Consider the following 17,430-nt stretch of genomic DNA (forward strand, 5'->3'; position numbering starts at 1 on the left):
CGCAGGGAGAAGGGACTGACTGTCCCTGCATGTGAGTCAGCATCAAAAAGAGCCCAGCATTTCCAGGCAGGACTGTTCTCACAGAGCAATTCCCTGGTGTGGGAAAGGCAGGGGCAGGAAACAGACATTATAAACAGGGCAGAGCAAGAAAAAAACCAAACAATTCCAGCTCTTGGTAAATGGTGATTTTGAAAGAAGATTTTTTCTCACAAAACCACAACACTGTGCAGTAACTGTGGGGTGATGCTGCATCACACAGGGGCTGGTGGGCAGGACTTTCCCCAGTGATGCTCACGGGCAACAGTAACACACAGAGTTCAGCAAGTTTTGGGAAATGTTGGGTGCAATTACAGTATTTGGCTCATGAAAGTTTGCAGCTGTGTTGCTGAAATTTCTGCAAGAATGGAAGGACTGGACTGGTAAATTCAGCACCTCTCCCCAGCCCCAGATGCAGGGCTTAGCTTTTCCTCCTAGAGCATTCCAATCCAGACAGAGCAGGGGCCCGTCCTTCACAGGACCAACACTCTCAGCATCCTCACTGTCCCTTTTGCCATGTTCAGTGACTTTTTGCAAAGCTACGTGGGCAAGAGAATTCTAAGCCATGAGCCTGCTCTGTTCAAAAAACAAAACTGCAGTGAGTACAAACACATGATGATATCACACTTCAAGTCCCTTTCTTGTTCAGCAACAAGCCTGCCGACTCGGACAGTATGATCCCGCAAATACTGAAATATGGATGGAATTTAAGCATCCAACTGGCTGGGGAGGGGTCTGCAATCAACTTGTGACAGTTCCTAACCACTGCAGGAGGAGAGGACAGGTAATATGGACAGAGAAACCAGCAATTACAGCTCTCACCCAGCAATTGGCTTCAACTTTTCCCAAATTCACAGGTTTCATGTGGATTCAGGCAAGGTGGCTTTTCTGTCCCAAGCTTCACCTGCTGTGATAAGGGGGCAACAGCCCTTTTTTGCCCCAAAAGTCGAGGCTGGTAGGCATTATAAAGACCTAACTCAGATGCCACATGAACTGGAATGAAGGACTGAAAACAGGCCACTAACAATTTCAAATCAATTTTATTGTCTTAAATTGGTGTTGTACAATTTAAAGCCAAAAAAAAAGTCACACAAAACACAAATAAAAAATGTTGACAAAGTATCAAGCATTACCTTATAAAGAACATCATCATACGCTCTCACAAACCTGAAGGTACGTGTAATTAGACTGAGGTTTCTTGAAATCTATTAAAGACGCCAGACACAAACGCTGCAACAGCAACAAAGCCATGACAATAGCAGGTGGACTACACTAGCAACTTCAGCAATGGTTGGGGGTTGGTTTTTGGGGTGTTTTCTTTTTTTTTTCCTTTTTTTTGCATACCTTATTGTCTACAAAGCAATAAATATTTTTCACCAAAAAAGTTGGTTTCACGCTACATGCAGTTAGATAAAAAAGAAAGTCACCAAAGTGATGGCAAAATAAATCACCTGTCAGATTTTTCTTTGTTTTTCTTTTTTTTTTTAATTCCCCTATTTTTGGGGTTATTTTGTGTGGGTTTTTTGTTGGTTTTTTGATGGTTTTTTAGTTTTTCTTTTTTTTTTTTAATTCAAGCACAGTGGCTAAGTTTCAAGTATTGAGAGAAAAAACATATATATACACGTTTGTGTTTGTGTGTGTATCTCTACCCATGCACACACATACACACACACAGCCTTGCATGTATATACACAAACACATACATATATACTGGTTGTAGGTCTGTAAACCACAATTATTTTTTTTTTTTGGAGCAATATATATTTGTATACATTGAATGTGGACGATTTTGATACATTCAAGTAATTAAGTACAGCTGGAAGGTTAGTGCTGAGCTTGCCACACACATGGCTCACTAGGGCAGAGACGTGGATCCCGGGCTGGGCCTCTCCTGGCCAGGAGCCCCTGGGGGCTGTGCCGGGAGGCTCTGGGGTGCAGGGGTTGGTATTGCAGAGTCAGTCCTGGCTTGGTGCTTCCGTGCTGCCTCCCAGTGCTCCCGCCTGCAGCGTAGCCCTTTGCACAGCTGGCCAAAGCCTTTCAGAAGCAGTCTGGGTCTCCTCAGCATTTCTGTCCACAACAGGCTGCGGGGGGTTGGTTGTTTCTGTCTTCTTTATTTTTCCTTTTTTTTTCCCAGGCACAAGCACAAACGGCCACAGAAGCAGCAGACTGTGAGCCAAATACTGAAGCATTTGTGAAAGCTACACTTAAGCTTCCCTGGTCAGGGCAATTGGAAATATTTTTATATTTCTTTATTGGCATTTCTGCTCTGTGAACAGAAACACCCATGGTGCCAAACGCGGTGCCAGCTCCAAAGCCCATGAAGTTGCTCCTGAAACCCTTGTAAAATATCACACTGAACGTGCCAATCTTGAGAGGAAAAAAAAAGCAATGAGGACTTAACCACCATGTGCAAAATAGTTTTAGATCCCCAAAAACTAAGCCTGAGGTTTCGAGTTGCTTTCAAAGATGCTTTTCTGCCCAGCGCTACCACAATACTGCCACAACTCTGGAACGTCACACTCATGCTCTCACAGACAGATGGAAGGCAGGCAGCTCCCCTCTCACACACATGCTCACAGCACCCGAAGCCTCACCCAGAACTCCAGCCACTCACACCCGCAGTCACATTTGGCTACAGAGTCTCCTTGAAAGAAATGCTGAACATAAAACTGAACGCGACGAGATATCTTTATAAAAAAAAAACCCCAACAAACAAAAACAAAGCAGCAAATAAAACTTCTTACAAAATGCATCTCCAAGTGTGTGGGATCCTAACACCTGTTCTTCAGCTCTTAAAAAGCACGGAGCTTTGTAATGACTGTCCTTAAAAGAACATTTAAATAAAAAACAAATCTTGGTACTGCCAGACTGCAAGTCAGCTTTGCCTGGTGTGGAGGAGGAACAGCACAGACTCTGCAGTGCTCTTTGCCTCACACTCACGAGATACAGTACAGTTAAATACGTACAGTTACACACAAACCATATCAATATCAATATATATTCACTCTTAGGAATACATATTAATATACGCACACACGTAGTGCAATAAAACAACCAGGAAGCAAGGAAAGGAATAAAAAGAACAGCATTCCTAACAGTCGTGATGTTCCTGGGTTGTTGTGTGATGCAAAGTCAACTTCTCAAAGTTCCCATAGTGTGTAAAGTGCTCCTTTGATTCACAAAGCTAGTGTTTTCAGTTTGGGGGGCTCCAGGAAAGGGGTTATTGAGCCAACAGCTGAAAGCAGGACAGCGCTAATGCTTCCTCCAGGTAGGTACGTGCTGACAGGCCGAGCCCAACAGCCAGGAGTCTTTCACATTGATCCCACTGAGCCTGGGGACCAAGGGAGGAACAGATTCATTTTGGCTTCTTATGAACACAGGAGTGTGACACTTTCTGTTGTCCTCCTGTTTTCCTGCACAGTCCCTTTCCCTGTGTTGTTTGCCCATCCAGGCAGGCAGACAGGGAGCCCACACAGCAGCCATGGGATTTCCAAGCTTCCCAGCAGCTGCATGTCCTCTGCATCACTCAGCAAGTCTGTAGAGGTGGGAGCTACTTCACAATGCCAACTCCCTCCTCTCCAAGCACTCCAAGGCATAAACACAAGGAGAAAGGACAAAGGAGAGAGTGGAGAGGAGCCTCCAGTTGCCAGGGAGCTTGAAGATGCCTGGCTCTCAGCTGGGAAGGGGAAAGTACACAAACTGGCCTTTATGTCTGACACACTCGGACATCAACTGAAGCCAGCAGTTTCAGCACATCCATTGCCTGCAATGGACACAGCACTGGAATACCCTGTTCTTAAGCAAGAGGGATAGGCAGCAGTCTTATCCTTCAAAGTGCTGGGAAGAAGCAGACTTCTATCCTTCACCCCCTCTGACAACGAGGGAGACCTTTCCACATCAGCTATGTCTTCGCTCAGGCCTTCGGGCAGGGAAGTATTTGTGCTTGCTGCAGTCGCATGTCCCCACAAAGGAATCTGAGTCTGTGGAACAACTTCCCAAAACGTCCAAGTACAGAACAGTGAGCAGTTCATCCTCCAGGTGTCCTACTGCCAGAATCATTTTCCACCACAGCACAGGCTGTCAGGAATAAAACCATCAGCTGGGGCGAGGTGTGTGAAGGACAACACCACTGAGATCAGGCACAGAACCCCGACAGCAGAGCTGACAGCCTGCGCTCGATGCACAGCTTACCTGAGGAAAAAAAACAGCACAAGCAATCAGCTTCTCTTTTTTTCCTGGCAGTATAAAGATCATGACTGGAGATTGAACAAAGAAGGAAAAACAGACAGTAGAATTTCAACAAATCTAAGCAGCACTTCGAGAGTCATTACCAGGTACCAATCAGGCCAGTGATGACCTGACCAGGAACACCCTGCTGGGAAGGGACAGGTCAAAAGGTTGAACAGTCAGAGATCTGACAGTGAAAGCTGGGAGGCAGCAGTTCTAACAGAGGTATCATCAGGAAGAATTTATTCACTTCCAGTTATTGGAGCAGCTTTTGCCAGTAGGTAAAATGACTCAGGGCCTCCAGTGTCATATGCCTTGGCTTACACTGGGACATAGCCCACCCAGCATCATCAGTGCCACGTTCTCCTCACCTGAGCCCAAGAATCTTTCAAAGCAAAATGTTTGGTGGAATTCACACCTCTCATAGGAACACTTGCTGTACTTCTAGGTTCATCATTTTACTTTTCAGAAATATGTAATCATTGACCTGAGATCTAAAATGAAACACACCCACTACTGCCTATCAGAGAACAGCTCAATCAGGAAGCTGGAACTTGCAATACCAGGATAACAACTGGGAAAAGCAATCTATTACATGCATCAACTGTATCTCTGGATCAAAAGATGGATCTAGGTTTGGTAAGAAACAGCACAAGAGAAACTACTTAGTATTCCTCGTTCAGTTAGCCCTCCAGTACCACACACCACCTCCCCATTTCCCTTTGCTCTCCTTCAGTGAGCCTCCTGTCAGCTGTGAAAGTTGCTGATGATTAACTGACTGATTGCCTGGGAGCCAGAGATCTCTTCCCTCATTACCTATCCAAGAGCTCTGCCTCCACAGACAACTAGAGCCGTCCAGTGCTCTGGATGCTGGCCCGAGGCAGGCAGTGGGTGGCCAGCAGAGGGGACAGGCACATGGTCTGCCAGCTGTGGCCCCCCCTGTGGCCACAGGGACACTGCTGGGACAGCTGTGGTGCAGCAGAGCCCAGGCCAAGCCAAGCTGCCCCTATAGATGATGGTCATTCTCCATCCCCTCTTCCCACCGTCCACTGGGAGAGGCGACAGAGGTGACTGAACCCCAGCCGTAAGTGCAGGGAAAGCACGCTCAGAGCAGTCAGTCCTTTCCCCTCCAGATGGAGAGTAGCACCCCTCAGGGGACAGGGAGAGTATGGGAGGGGACAGCTCAGAGTAGCAGAGTCCCTGGGAGAGGAGGCCCAACGACAGCACACAGGTCAGAGCTCAGCTTTCGCGGCTACAGCAAGCACTTGCTGATGAGAAGAGTTTGTGTCTGCTGCCTTCCCAGCCAGGCTCGGGGCTGGGGAGCCAGGCAGGTGAGCAGTCCTGGTTCAGACATGTGCTGGAAGGAGCCCTTGCTGTGCTGACCAGCCATCTCTGCCCTGCAGCCACTGCAGGTTCATGTTCCCAAGTGCTCTGTTCAAAGGGATGGTTCCAGCTGGAAACCAACCCCAGGCCTCGGCTGCTGCCAAACCACTTCCTTCAGAGAGTTCTTTCACACATCAAAAGTTCCAACAAAGTGCTGGCAACTGCTCTGCATGGGAAGCTCTCAAAATGTGGCTCGAAACAGGGACCTGCATTCCTAAGTTTTTCTGTTGGAAAAGCAGGAGGCCAGGCTGTGAGGAGCTGTAACAAGCTGAGAGGTCTCTGCTGTGTCCACCAAGATGTAGCCAAAGGAAAAAAATGGTGCTGGGACCTGAAGTTTCTGATCATGCAGCTAAAAATCCCACACGTTCTCGGGGAAAAAACCAGAAAGTCACCAAATACTCACATTTACTGATGTTTTCTATGTCCCCCTGTTCAGTGATGATGTTCAGGAGCCCCTCCATGAGCAGCAGAGCCTTGTGGTACCTCTGTGCACAGTCCTCTCTGTGGTGGAACATCTCATCCAGGGCTGCAGACTGCACCTGAGGGCAACAACCCAATGCCAAGAGCTTATTGCCAGAGCATATCCAGCTTTCCCAGCACGGCCCCTCAGCTGCGTGGACAGCCCACTTGCCCAGCCTCCAGAGGGGAGCATCATGAGGGAAACCACCTGCTAAGGCCACCAGCAGGAACCATTAATGCCCAACACTGCTCTGTGCTAACCCCAGTCCCAGGCACTGTGAGATTTTTACCATTTGCACAGCGTAGCTGAAGATGAGCTTCTCTGCAGTGATGCTGTTGATCCGATCCATGAGCTTCTGTTTGTCCAAGAAGAATCTCTGCAGCCTCATGTTGAGGCAGTGGCAGGAGGATACACTGGATTTGTAAAGCTCATTCAGCTTCTTCACAACTACAGTAAAAGAAAGAAATGCTTTAGGCACTACTTCCAGCTCTCCCCGTGCCTCCCCATCTCCACGTGCAGGACCCTGAAGGATTAACCTGGAGACAACAGGGTTATGTTAAAACCAAGGGACTGGCAGGAAAGCCCTGCACCAAGAGGGTTTTTTCCCTTTCCTCTGTCACCTTCACCAGTTATAAGCCTGCACATGGCAACTCCTACACACCTCTGGTTCACCTGAGGCCAGGCCTATTTTTGTTTCCCTCAGCTGTCACAAGGCAGGAGCAGTTTGCTCTGTACAGGATGTCTCACACACCACCAGCAGCAGATACAGAGCTTCTGCTGCTTGATGGGTGATGATGTGCTGTGAAGGAGTGCTTGGCTCACACGTGGGAGCTCTTGGAGTGTGGATCAGCAGCACTGACTAAGCAAGGGAATCTCTCCTGGGACTCTGCTGTCCCACTGAGAAAAGACATGGATGCCCGTGAAAGGCCACTCCTTTCCCGGACCACGGCAGCTCGCACGGGAAGGTTACGGAATAGAGAATCAGGAATCAAATATGACTCTGAGCAATTAAATAACAATCCAAAACTGCAAGGGATGCCACGGCTGAGTCTCCCTAGCTACATGGCATGATCTACGCAGAGTACTGAACACAAACTCCCACCAACATCTGATGAGTACTAACTCCTACACGCACATTTGAAAATCCCCACGCTGCATGAGACAAGACAAGCCAGCCTTGCCCAATTCCCACACACTGAAGGACAAATGACACTACAAATCTAGAAGCTGCAATCTGCTCTGAAAATGAGTGATTTATTTGGGTTATGACAACTTTCCTGTTAGCCTGAACTTGTGGAAGATGTGTAGCTAAATCTGGTGTATTTTGCTCCACACTGCCTGCTACAACGTATGTGTGCTCATCATATTTAACATCCATTTTTTTACACCCCATCCCAAGGCAGCACAAATACTTGCAAAGACAAATCTCACCAGGTGGCTGGTGGGTCAAGTATTTCAAGTGCTTCAAAAAGCTCCCTCAGTAATATTACAATGGGAGTTTTAAAATTATTTTTTCTGATCACTGACTCACAGCCAGCTCTCACCACAGCCAGCCAGATGCAAATGTAAGGCTGTAACACCAGCAAAGAAGTGACTCTGGCATTACCAGTACTTCACTTCCTGTGTTTTTGTTTCACTTGAAAAATCATCGCTGCCAGGACAAGTCTCTTTTGCCAAGTAAGCACTTCCTAGGACATGCACTGTGTAATTAAGCTGGGCTTACATCAAGTACAAATAAGCACCTGAGACAGAGATATACAAGGAATCGGATAAGATACATCCCCCCCTCACAATTAGTGAAGAGTCTCACAGGAGCACGACAATAGCTCTGAGACATAAAGTCAAGGTGAAGAGGGGAACGTTCTCAGTGTGAATAAAGATCTGGCTGCACAAGGGGACAATCACAAATGAGCTCCCACCACCCCAGTGGGGTTCACACTCACTCCATACCCTCTGTGACACTTTTAATACTTCCATTCCAGGTGAGTCCTTTGCCCCCTGAGTGCAGCAGCCTCTTACCTTGCTTGACGGTGGAGGAGAGGCACAGCTTGCCAGCTTTGATCTGCTCTATGGCCATCTGCAGCCCCGAGGACAGAAGCTCCGCCACTTTCAGGTACAACACAAGCTGCTCTGCATAGCTGCAAAGAAAGCAGTGCAGTGCAGACAGATCAGTGTGACAGCAGCTCCGTGCCCCCAAGGACTGCGGGTACATAAGGACGTGTGGGGTGGGAGGGAGCGACAGAAGCCCTGGGAGCTGGGCAGCTCTGCCCGTCCTTACCTCCACTCCCGGCTCAGGAGGCTGATCTGGTCGGCCACCACGCTCTCCTGGAGCTGGTACTCAGATGTCACTGAGCTGCTCATGTCACTGGAGCTGCCCTTCAGAGCAGCGATTTCCATCACGTAGTGCACGAAGGCCAGCGTGAAGCGCAGGCTGCGCAGGATGTCCGTGTGCTCTTGCTGTTGAAGGGATGCCAAGGGGGGGTTACAGGGAAAGCTGCTCACCTGAGCTGTGCCAGCAACCCACCCCCATCTCACAGAAACAACACCTCACCCCCAGACCCTGCTACACCTCTGCTTTGGGCCAAACTCAGCCTGGAGCCTGCACTGGTTCCTCTTCCACAGTAACAGCAGCCAGCTACAGCCCCAGGCCAGAAATTTCTAGACAGCTCCCTGGAGAACCTGGTGAGACTTACTCTAAAATTACAAGCTCCCTTCCCAAGAAGGATCCCAGCTCTGTGGGATTCTTTCAGAAATCAGCAGGAAGGAGGAGAGACCATCTGCACCACAGGCACAGCTCTTGTTCCCACTACAGCAATGCCAGTGTGGATTTCATGAGAGCGACAACCTCCTACACCATAGAAAACTGCCAACAAAGTGTCTCCCACCCTACATCCCAGTCTTCATCCCCTCCCAGTTCAGTGCAGTGAGCCCTGAGTGGGGTTCTCTGAGAAGAGAGCTAGGACAACCTTTTCTCTGCAATTCCTGTCCAGCTGGTGAGGGAAGTGCTCACACCAAGTGCTGCAGTCATTTCAGAGTAGTTTTTCCTCTTCTATTACAGATCAAAGGGGATTATCCCATTTCTGGGAAGCTGCATTGCTTAAGTCAATGCAACCAGTTCTGGGAAGTTAGTATTTGTGGAAAAACTGAATGCTTGTGGGTCTGCAAAGTGAATTGCTGCCTGAATCAGATGCTAACTCCATTGTTTGTACTCTGTTGAGAAGTGGGTAACCTGCTTGGTCTTCAAAGATTCACAGGCTCAGTTCTCTGAAAGGGGGCTGGTAAGGATGTTTTCTACATGAATTTAACAGAACCCCCATGCTCAAGATCTGAGAGCTTCTTTCTTTCTTTTACTGGCTCAGGCACTTGGCTGCTCAGGCAGCTTTGACTATCTGGAATATGAATCTCTCCTCCCACTACCTAGCTACCTGGACAGTCCAGTACGGTGAGGAAGTGTTATCTCCATCCTCCTCAATTTTCTTTAAAAGCAGAGGAGGAACTTGGAGATTAAGTAATTACCAAGTCATACAAGAAGTTTGTGGCAGAGCAGGAAACTGCTGAGATCTTGCAGGTCTCAGCCTCCTATCTCTAACCAACAGGCAGTCCTTCCTCTGCCTACAGGCAGCTTCTGTTAACTGTGCTGGCATTTATGGCCTCATTTGCCATCACAAATCTTCCACAGCCATCTCTGTATTTAGAGCACTGCAAAAGAAACTAAACCCCAGCCTCCAGTGTGCCTCATCTGCACCTAAAGAAACTTTTACAAAAGATGGAAGAACCACCCATCTGAACACAACAGCGCTGCTCAAGATAAACAAGGGCACTTAAACAGTACGACTTCAGTGCCCTGAAAGATGAGCAGAAATCAGAAAACCTGCCAGGTTTGCATTCTGGCCAACTCCACAGAGCACAAACAGGTCTTGAAATCTGCTGTAAAGGTTTTGTGACATGCAAATGGATTACTGTGCTCAACAGAAACGATGGACTGAAGCCAAATGACTCATTACAGACAGAAAAGCTGAGTGCTATTCCAAGATCAACTGATACTTCCTTAGGACACTCCTCTGCAGACCAGTGTCTGAAGTGGTGGCACCTGGCGGGGCCCCAAACTTCTGTCACCTCACACAGGTAGGATGCTCAGTTAAACCGACTGCTATTGTGATCACGTCATTGCTGGAAGCCCTTGCCCTGTGGCTTTACAGGTAATGAAGCCAATAAATGCAATCCAATGCAGAACTGACAGAAAAAATGAGCTCAACAAAATCTGAAGTAGAAGAGCAAACGCACATCCTTAAAACAAAGTATGCACATCTCTGTTGGTATCTTGGGCTTTTCAGCAGCACCAGCAAGTATCAGACACAAAGAGTCTTCTCCAGTCCCAGACAGCCCAAGGAGGTATCACAATCAGAGCCAAAAGCGTGACTGGATCTGCCTCCCACCTCCACTGCAAATGGGCAGCCTGACCTACATTTCAAATATATCTAGCTATAACAGCATTTGCTCTGCTTCAGCCTGCAGAGAAGGGGAGCCTGGCAGCCTTTCAGTTTCACAATCTGGTTCAGCTGTTCTGGTGCAGAACACGGCGTCCCCCCACCCCCAGTAGGAACAGAAGTGTCAGGTTTACTTTGTTTTCAGGTCCTTTCAGCAGAGACCATATCACTGCCGACTCCGCAAGTGCAGCAGGCAGGCACCTGACACACTGAGCTACTTATGCTCTCAGGTCAGCCAGTACTAAAGCTGAGCCTTTAAAAAGGGAGAGGCCCAAAGCAGGCAGGTTTGCTTCAGAAGCCCTTAATACAGAATGCATTGGATAACTGATCTTCCAACCTGCAAGGTCAGCTTTGGAAATGGGGAATTTTAACCTCAGTCATGGGCTGTCTCATGGACTAAAGGGCTTGGTGCTAAATATGCCCTGGGCTTTCTGAGCACTGCATTGGCCTTGCTCTGTTGGAAACAGTTTACTCCACCTTCGGAAGCAACTCTGTTGACTACAAGCATGGAGCTGTCTGGATTTGCTTTACTTTTATTCCCCTGTGCTTTTCCCCTGGGATATACCCACCTCCATGAGTGTCTCTTCAGGCAGCTCTGGTGCCTCAAATGTAACAGCACCTTCCAGGTTGGCAGTGATGGGATCAGCAAAAGTGTACCGGAGACTCGAGGGGCCCTCCAGAGCCTCCGCAGCAGCTCCCACCGCCAAGTGCCTCCCGCTGAAGGAGCCTCCAGAACTGAGAGAGCTGGAAGACCCCACTGTGAAGAAAAACAGACAAAGGAATTAACTGGAGGTATTAAAGGCAGGACAGGTAGACATTCCTCACACAGGAGAGAGGACAATTCTGTAGGATTCAGGATCCTGGGTCGGACAGAAGCCAGCAAGAGGTACTTTGGAGGAAGATGCAAGGACTCTGGATGCAGAATAATCATTCCCCACCATAAACTCCTTAGCTGGTCAGGCAAACCAGCTTACAAGCTCAGGCAGATTTAAAGCACCTTCCAGAATGATGATCGTTTATGGAGACAATTCAGAAGAAATTATTTTCCCTTTTTTTTTGGCTAAACCCTTTCTGAATCCTGCCACAACATCTTGGGCTGATCTTTATCATACACTGTCATAGCCAACTCCCCCACCAAGGAACAGCACAGTTTGAACCCTGGCTCCCTGCCTGTTTGCTGTCACTGTCACTGAATGAGCACTCTGATAAGTGATGGTTCTAGAACATCCTGCATGCAAGCCAGGAGAGCTTTCCATTACATCCTTGCTCTTCTGCTTTCCCCTCTTTATAAATAAGAGGCTGGGCAGAGAATGAGTGACCAGCTGAGTCAAGACCCTAATCCCAGGATTCTGGAGACCCTGTAGGTGTGGTGTCCATCAGACAATTCCCTCACCATCAGTTTTTCCCCTTCTTGACCACTGAATCTGCCCTAGGAGCACAAAGGAGTTTTTGTCTCAGAGTATTCACAGGACATTCACCACATCCAGAGGGCTTCCTACCCCTGGCACACTGCCACAGAGGGAAACACTCTGTCTGTGGGGGATGACAATACCAGCTCCAACACTCTGCTAATTCTACCCAGGTGGTATTCTCCACTGTCACTGGTCCTTTGGAGAAAGATGTTTCTCTTTTAACCACAAGTTTAATTTTACTGCCCTACCCTGCTTTCAAAAGGTTCAGCAATATAATAATGCACAACTGATCTGTAGAAAGGCACAGCCTCCTTTCTTCCCAAAGCTTTCTCCATGTTGGCAGCAATGCTTCAAAGCTAAGTGGATCATCAAAGACAGGCAGAGTATTTCCAGTTCTCTCAGAGACAGGAAAGAGGAGAGGACCTAACAACATTTCATTCTGGATGCCCTGTAATTCCAAGAGACTGTTTGCAGAAACTGTTATGATGCCTCACAGAAAGGCTCTGCCTTTAGAACTGTCCTTACTCATGGCTTGTCCAATCAGTTGGGGGTGAAAAGCTTCAGCTTGCAAATCTCCCCTTTCCACCATTAACTTTATGCATTAATTATAACATGAGGAGTTCCTCACAGGCCTAATAAACAAAGCTTGTCCTACAGCACTGCTTTGGTCACCTTGATCTAACGCTGTGTGTCTGTTGTAGGTTCACTTTCAACAGCCTCCTATTCCAGGCCTCCCATCTGACATCCTGACTGTTGGGCAGACCCTTGAGCACCCAAGTATCAGCTTGCTAAAATCTGGTGCCTGGATATGCTTCCAGATTGCCATTATTCCTGCAAAAGCAATACAGGAAGCCTGAATCCTCTGTCCATCACATTGCAGGAGAAGCTGGAGGCTGTAGCCAGGACAGTAACCCCACGGTGCGACAGGCCCCTCACACGCTTTTTAAGAGTCTTAAAGCTCCCCTTCCAAATAAACGAGACAAAGAAAGAACTGTGGTTCCAACCTGCCAGACAATCAAAGACATGAGTGGTTTTAGTTAGGATGGAAATGCAAGTTATACACAGGAACTGAGCCCACATGTCCCCCCATCCCAGTCAAGCATCTTATTCATGGTCACATCCAAACTTTCCCTGCAGTAATTGAGAACAATAGAGTCAAGTGCATTGAGATGAGGAACAGCCAAGACAAAAAACCAAACAAGCCAAATATGCAAATCAAAATGTGTCCAAATATTTTCTTAAACTGAACATAGACTCCAACTCCCAGCCACTGTATCCCAAAAGGGCCAATTACCACAGCCTCAACTGCTGGCTGACGAGGCCAGAGCACTGGTGGGTGTCTTACAAGGAGTATCTGTCAAGCAGGAGTGCATTTCCCCATCTCCTACCTAAGCAGCTCAGAGCATAGGTAACACCACTAATAGTTTTGCACACAGAGCCATCCTGGCCCTTTCGCAGCAGTCCTTGTGCACTGAAATTGTTGGGCATGGATAGTCACACTCATCTTTTATAGCTCATCCAAAATCCATGGGGAGAACAATCAGAACACAACACAATCTTTACATTTGTTGACCTCTCAGCAACAGTGGTTCTGTGAACAGCTGCAGCACTATTCCTGAAGCAGACAGCAATAAAGTAGAAGTTTGTCTGTCTCTTACAGAACTGGGAAACCACTCTCTGGCACTAATGCCAGTGCAAACAGTTAGCAGCAATAACTGGGGTTGGCAGGAGCCAGCACAAGAACCTCAAAGGTGCTGAGACCAGCTGAGCTCTACAGATTGCTCTGAGCAGCCTTCTGCCATCACCAGTGCCCAGCAGCAAGGAATGCAACACATCTCTCTGCCCCCAGGCATTCCCACTGGAACAGGCAGGTATCGGCCCTTTACCTGAAAACATCCTGGTCCTCGTGGTCTGTGGGGGGGTTGTTCCACTGGGAGGGGATCCGACAGTAAAAATCACTGGGGATGGGCTGGCAGAGCCCCCAGCCCGGGCACCAGAGTGCAGGGTCCCTCCGTAAGCACCTGAGGGAGCTGGGGAGACAGTTGAAAGGTGCAGACCGGCATTACAGGAAGGTTACTCAGAGCACGGGTGCCTTGCCCAGCGGGTGTGTTCCTGCAGACTCTCCTGGGACACAGTGGGTACCAGCACAGGCCAGTGAAGCATCCCCAGCAACACAGGCCACAGCACAGAGCCTGGGCAGCACCAGCCACTGCTGCAGCTGCTCTCCCTCCTCGCTGCCTGACCTGCACGCCCAGAACGCCCACCCCTGCAGAGCCATTCACACTCGAGCCGCCTGGCACCACGTCACCACTTCCACAGGTTATCGCACTCAGAACGAGCCAGAAGAGGAAGCCCTGCCTACAAAAATCACATCACTATCCAGCAGTTACACAGCACACACAGCCCACAGAGCAGGGGAAAGCAAACACCACTGCACTCCTCACACACGGCACTCGCTTCCTGTGCCAAGAGCCACCAGCAAAGCAGCCTCCCATCTGCAGGAGGGGGGTATGCAAACCCCAACCCAGAACATCCTGCCAGATCTGCCTGGCCTCCCCACTTACCTGCAATTTCCATTGGCTTCTCATTGTTCAGGCTGTCGCTGCTGCCAGCTTCCGAGATCTGTGCCCCAAAAGCTGCCTTCAGAAGCAGGTCAGTGAGCCTGCCTGTGCTCAGAGATCTAAAAAGAGTACATACAACATCATGCTGAAAGTCAATAGGTGCAAGGTGTCAGCTAACTTCATTTCTTTGTGCCATTCCTGGTCCACAGCCACTTAACACAGTAAACAGTCTGGAGCTGAAAAAACCACTCTTTCAACAGAGCATCTGGAGCACCTTCAGCTACTTGTAGAAAGCACAAAACTATCACGACTAACTGCAGTAATGCAAGGCCTCACTACATTAATACAACACAATTTGTTTTTGTTGAAAGGTATGAAATTTAGTATCAGAGGACTCCTCCAGAACACTGGGGAAAGCTGCAGTGCGCAGAGAGGCACGTAAGAAAAACTTAGCAGCAGCTGTGACTTTCTATCCTGCAGTGCTCATGACAGCCAGCATGTGGCCTTCCAACAGATCTCTCTTCTGAAGACCTGTGCCCACTGTTTGATGTAGGAGGAACACCCAGAACAGCCTCTCCTCCATGACAGACCCCACAGAGAGGAAGCCAAGCATCTGAGTGACTGCTTGTCTGGCAACAAAATCCTGCATCCCCACTTGATGAAACTCTGCACACTAAACATGGTGTGAAGCTGCAGATAATATTTCATTTTTAAAAATACAGGCCATGGCCTGCCCCTCTAGAGGAAGACTTTTAAAATCTGCACCATAGCTGGTTGCAATCCAAAGGCTAGCAGATAACTACACAATGTTTACAGATGCCTCACAACTTCAGCATTAGCTGGGGTTTGAAATTTTCCCCATCTGTCCTGTATTGAGGAGTGAAGCATCACTGTATGAAGCAGACTCCAGCTCACCTGCCCTTGATCTCTTCCACAGGCCTCAATCCCAACCCAGTTTGCTGGCAGTGGAAATGACCCATCTCCTTCAGATCTGGCAAGGTCTTGTTCCGTGTTGGAGTCATCATGACCCCCTGATGGGCCAAGAGGGTGAGGAGATTCTGGGAACTTGGGGTTTTGGGGAACTCAAATGGGGACACAGCCTAAGAAGAACAGAAAGAACAGAGATCTGTCTTTAAAATTAAGGGGGAAGGTTCCTCTTGGTCCCTATTTGTTTATCAAAATTAAACTATTTAACAACCTACCTGAAATAAAGGTAGAAATCACCCTGAACAGTTATTTGTCCCTAATCCCAGAAAGGCTAAAAGGAAAGGACAACAAACTGCTGAGACTTTTGCAAGCAGAGCAAATGCTGTCCCAGTGCCTGCTCTCCATGAGGCACAGGGCTGTCACTGGCTCTGCTGGGGATTCCTGCTGGACACATGCCTGTGTCACAGCTGGGGCACCGTGTCCCCACCGGCCATCGGGGCAGCTCCTTCCCCTGCCTGCTCCCAAGCCCAGGCTCTGCTCAGCTGCTGAGCGCTGCTGCCAGGGCAGAGCTGCCCACGGTAAGTAGGACACCACCCCATTTCACACAGATCACTGCTCAGCCTTCACAGGATAGAAGCAAGTGCTGATAAATCCAGGTCAGAGTTATCTGCTCATGCAGCAGCTCATCCCCACATCACCCAGAAGATCACAGTGTGAGAGGCCCAGAAGCAGACTCCTAGGTATACCTTTGTAGGGGAGCCCATTATCGTTGGCAAAGGGCTTCTCTGCATGAACTCGGAGAGCTTTGGTGAGGATCGGAGCTGCCGGCAGTGCTGCAGGCCATGAATCTGCAGAGGCTGGCTGACTGGGGTATGACCAAAGTGAGCAACAAGAGGATCAGAGTGCTGCTTGGTTATCTTCTGCCTGCAGGAATGCAAATCCGACAGGTTGGGAGCACTGTGGAGCCGGGAGCCCATCCCTCGAGAAGACTGTTCGGGCGCCGAGGAACCTGGAGGGCACAGAGTGACAAACCACATCACTGTCTGGTTCTAAGAGAGAGAGACAGCCTGATCCCAGGATCCACAGCTCAAACAGCTGCAGATCAAAACCTTCTATGGCTAAGGATGGCACTGAGCAGAGCCACAGCACTGCCAGGCCTGGTCAGGTTTTGAGTCTGTGGGAGGATGAGATATGAACAACAGGGAAATAAAAGGGCAGCTTCTTTCCTTCATTGCTGCCCTTTCAGGGACACAGACCATGACTGTGAGAGCTCAGCAGCAAGGAAACTACACATCAAAGAGGCCGCTTAGCAGAGAGGGTGCTGGAGATGCTTTTCCTCCATTCCATCCATTGGCGTCAAAGTCCCAAATTTGAGGTTTTGCGGCACAGGGTCTGTCAGCACTGAAGATGCTGGCTGACAGGATTTGAATTGATCAACCCCAACTCTCACCAGCACACAGAGATCCTGGCTGGCCAAGCATCCAGAGAAGCTGCTGGAGCAACCAACCCAACCTAGAATGCCCTGAGACTACAGTTCTGGCTTTATCTACAGGAATAATGAAGGAAGGTAAGGACCAACGCACCAGCAACAGGAACACGGCTTCTCACTTCTGCTCCAAGAGAAGATGGGGTAACAGTCTGGCTGGGCTGCTCTGGGATTGTTCCAACTGTGAGGGAATGCAACAAAAAGAAGTTCATTCAGTATTAAGTTTCCATAGGCAAGAACAGCACTATGCACCACCTGTTTATAGCAAGATGCCAGTTATCTCTTCCATCTTCTCAGCCCTAGCTGTGTCGTGAGAAGATCCTCAACTCCTGTAAAAGGAGGTAATGAAAACTCTGCCTGGTATTAGTTTAGCAAGTTTTAGTCCGACTTTGCAATGGTATTAGTTCAGAGGAATAGAATATGAATATTCTGTATTTAGCCAACAGCAGAG

General features: G+C 48.6%; 1 protein-coding gene across 4 annotated transcripts in view; it reads right to left on the reverse strand.

Annotated features, from left to right (window-relative positions):
* Nucleotides 1–1,057: 1,057 nt before the first annotated feature.
* ULK1 (unc-51 like autophagy activating kinase 1) overlaps nucleotides 1,058–17,430 on the reverse strand; it is a 78,180-nt gene continuing 61,807 nt past the window's right edge. For 3 of the 4 annotated variants that reach the window (XM_048322551.1, XM_048322554.1, XM_048322553.1), the window contains exons 19-29: nucleotides 17,077–17,160; nucleotides 16,240–16,502; nucleotides 15,482–15,666; nucleotides 14,570–14,685; nucleotides 13,892–14,035; nucleotides 11,163–11,350; nucleotides 8,385–8,563; nucleotides 8,126–8,244; nucleotides 6,396–6,553; nucleotides 6,050–6,185; nucleotides 1,058–4,227 (exon numbers count right to left, since the gene is read on the reverse strand). In XM_048322551.1, coding sequence (XP_048178508.1) covers nucleotides 4,172–4,227; nucleotides 6,050–6,185; nucleotides 6,396–6,553; nucleotides 8,126–8,244; nucleotides 8,385–8,563; nucleotides 11,163–11,350; nucleotides 13,892–14,035; nucleotides 14,570–14,685; nucleotides 15,482–15,666; nucleotides 16,240–16,502; nucleotides 17,077–17,160 — 1,628 coding nt within the window. In that variant the 3' untranslated portion in view covers nucleotides 1,058–4,171. The remainder of the gene's footprint in view (nucleotides 4,228–6,049; nucleotides 6,186–6,395; nucleotides 6,554–8,125; nucleotides 8,245–8,384; nucleotides 8,564–11,162; nucleotides 11,351–13,891; nucleotides 14,036–14,569; nucleotides 14,686–15,481; nucleotides 15,667–16,239; nucleotides 16,503–17,076; nucleotides 17,161–17,430) is intronic. The other variant, XM_048322552.1, reaches the window with a different exon arrangement.

Source organism: Corvus hawaiiensis, chromosome 18, assembly GCF_020740725.1.
Source record: "Corvus hawaiiensis isolate bCorHaw1 chromosome 18, bCorHaw1.pri.cur, whole genome shotgun sequence".
Taxonomy (NCBI): domain Eukaryota; kingdom Metazoa; phylum Chordata; class Aves; order Passeriformes; family Corvidae; genus Corvus; species Corvus hawaiiensis.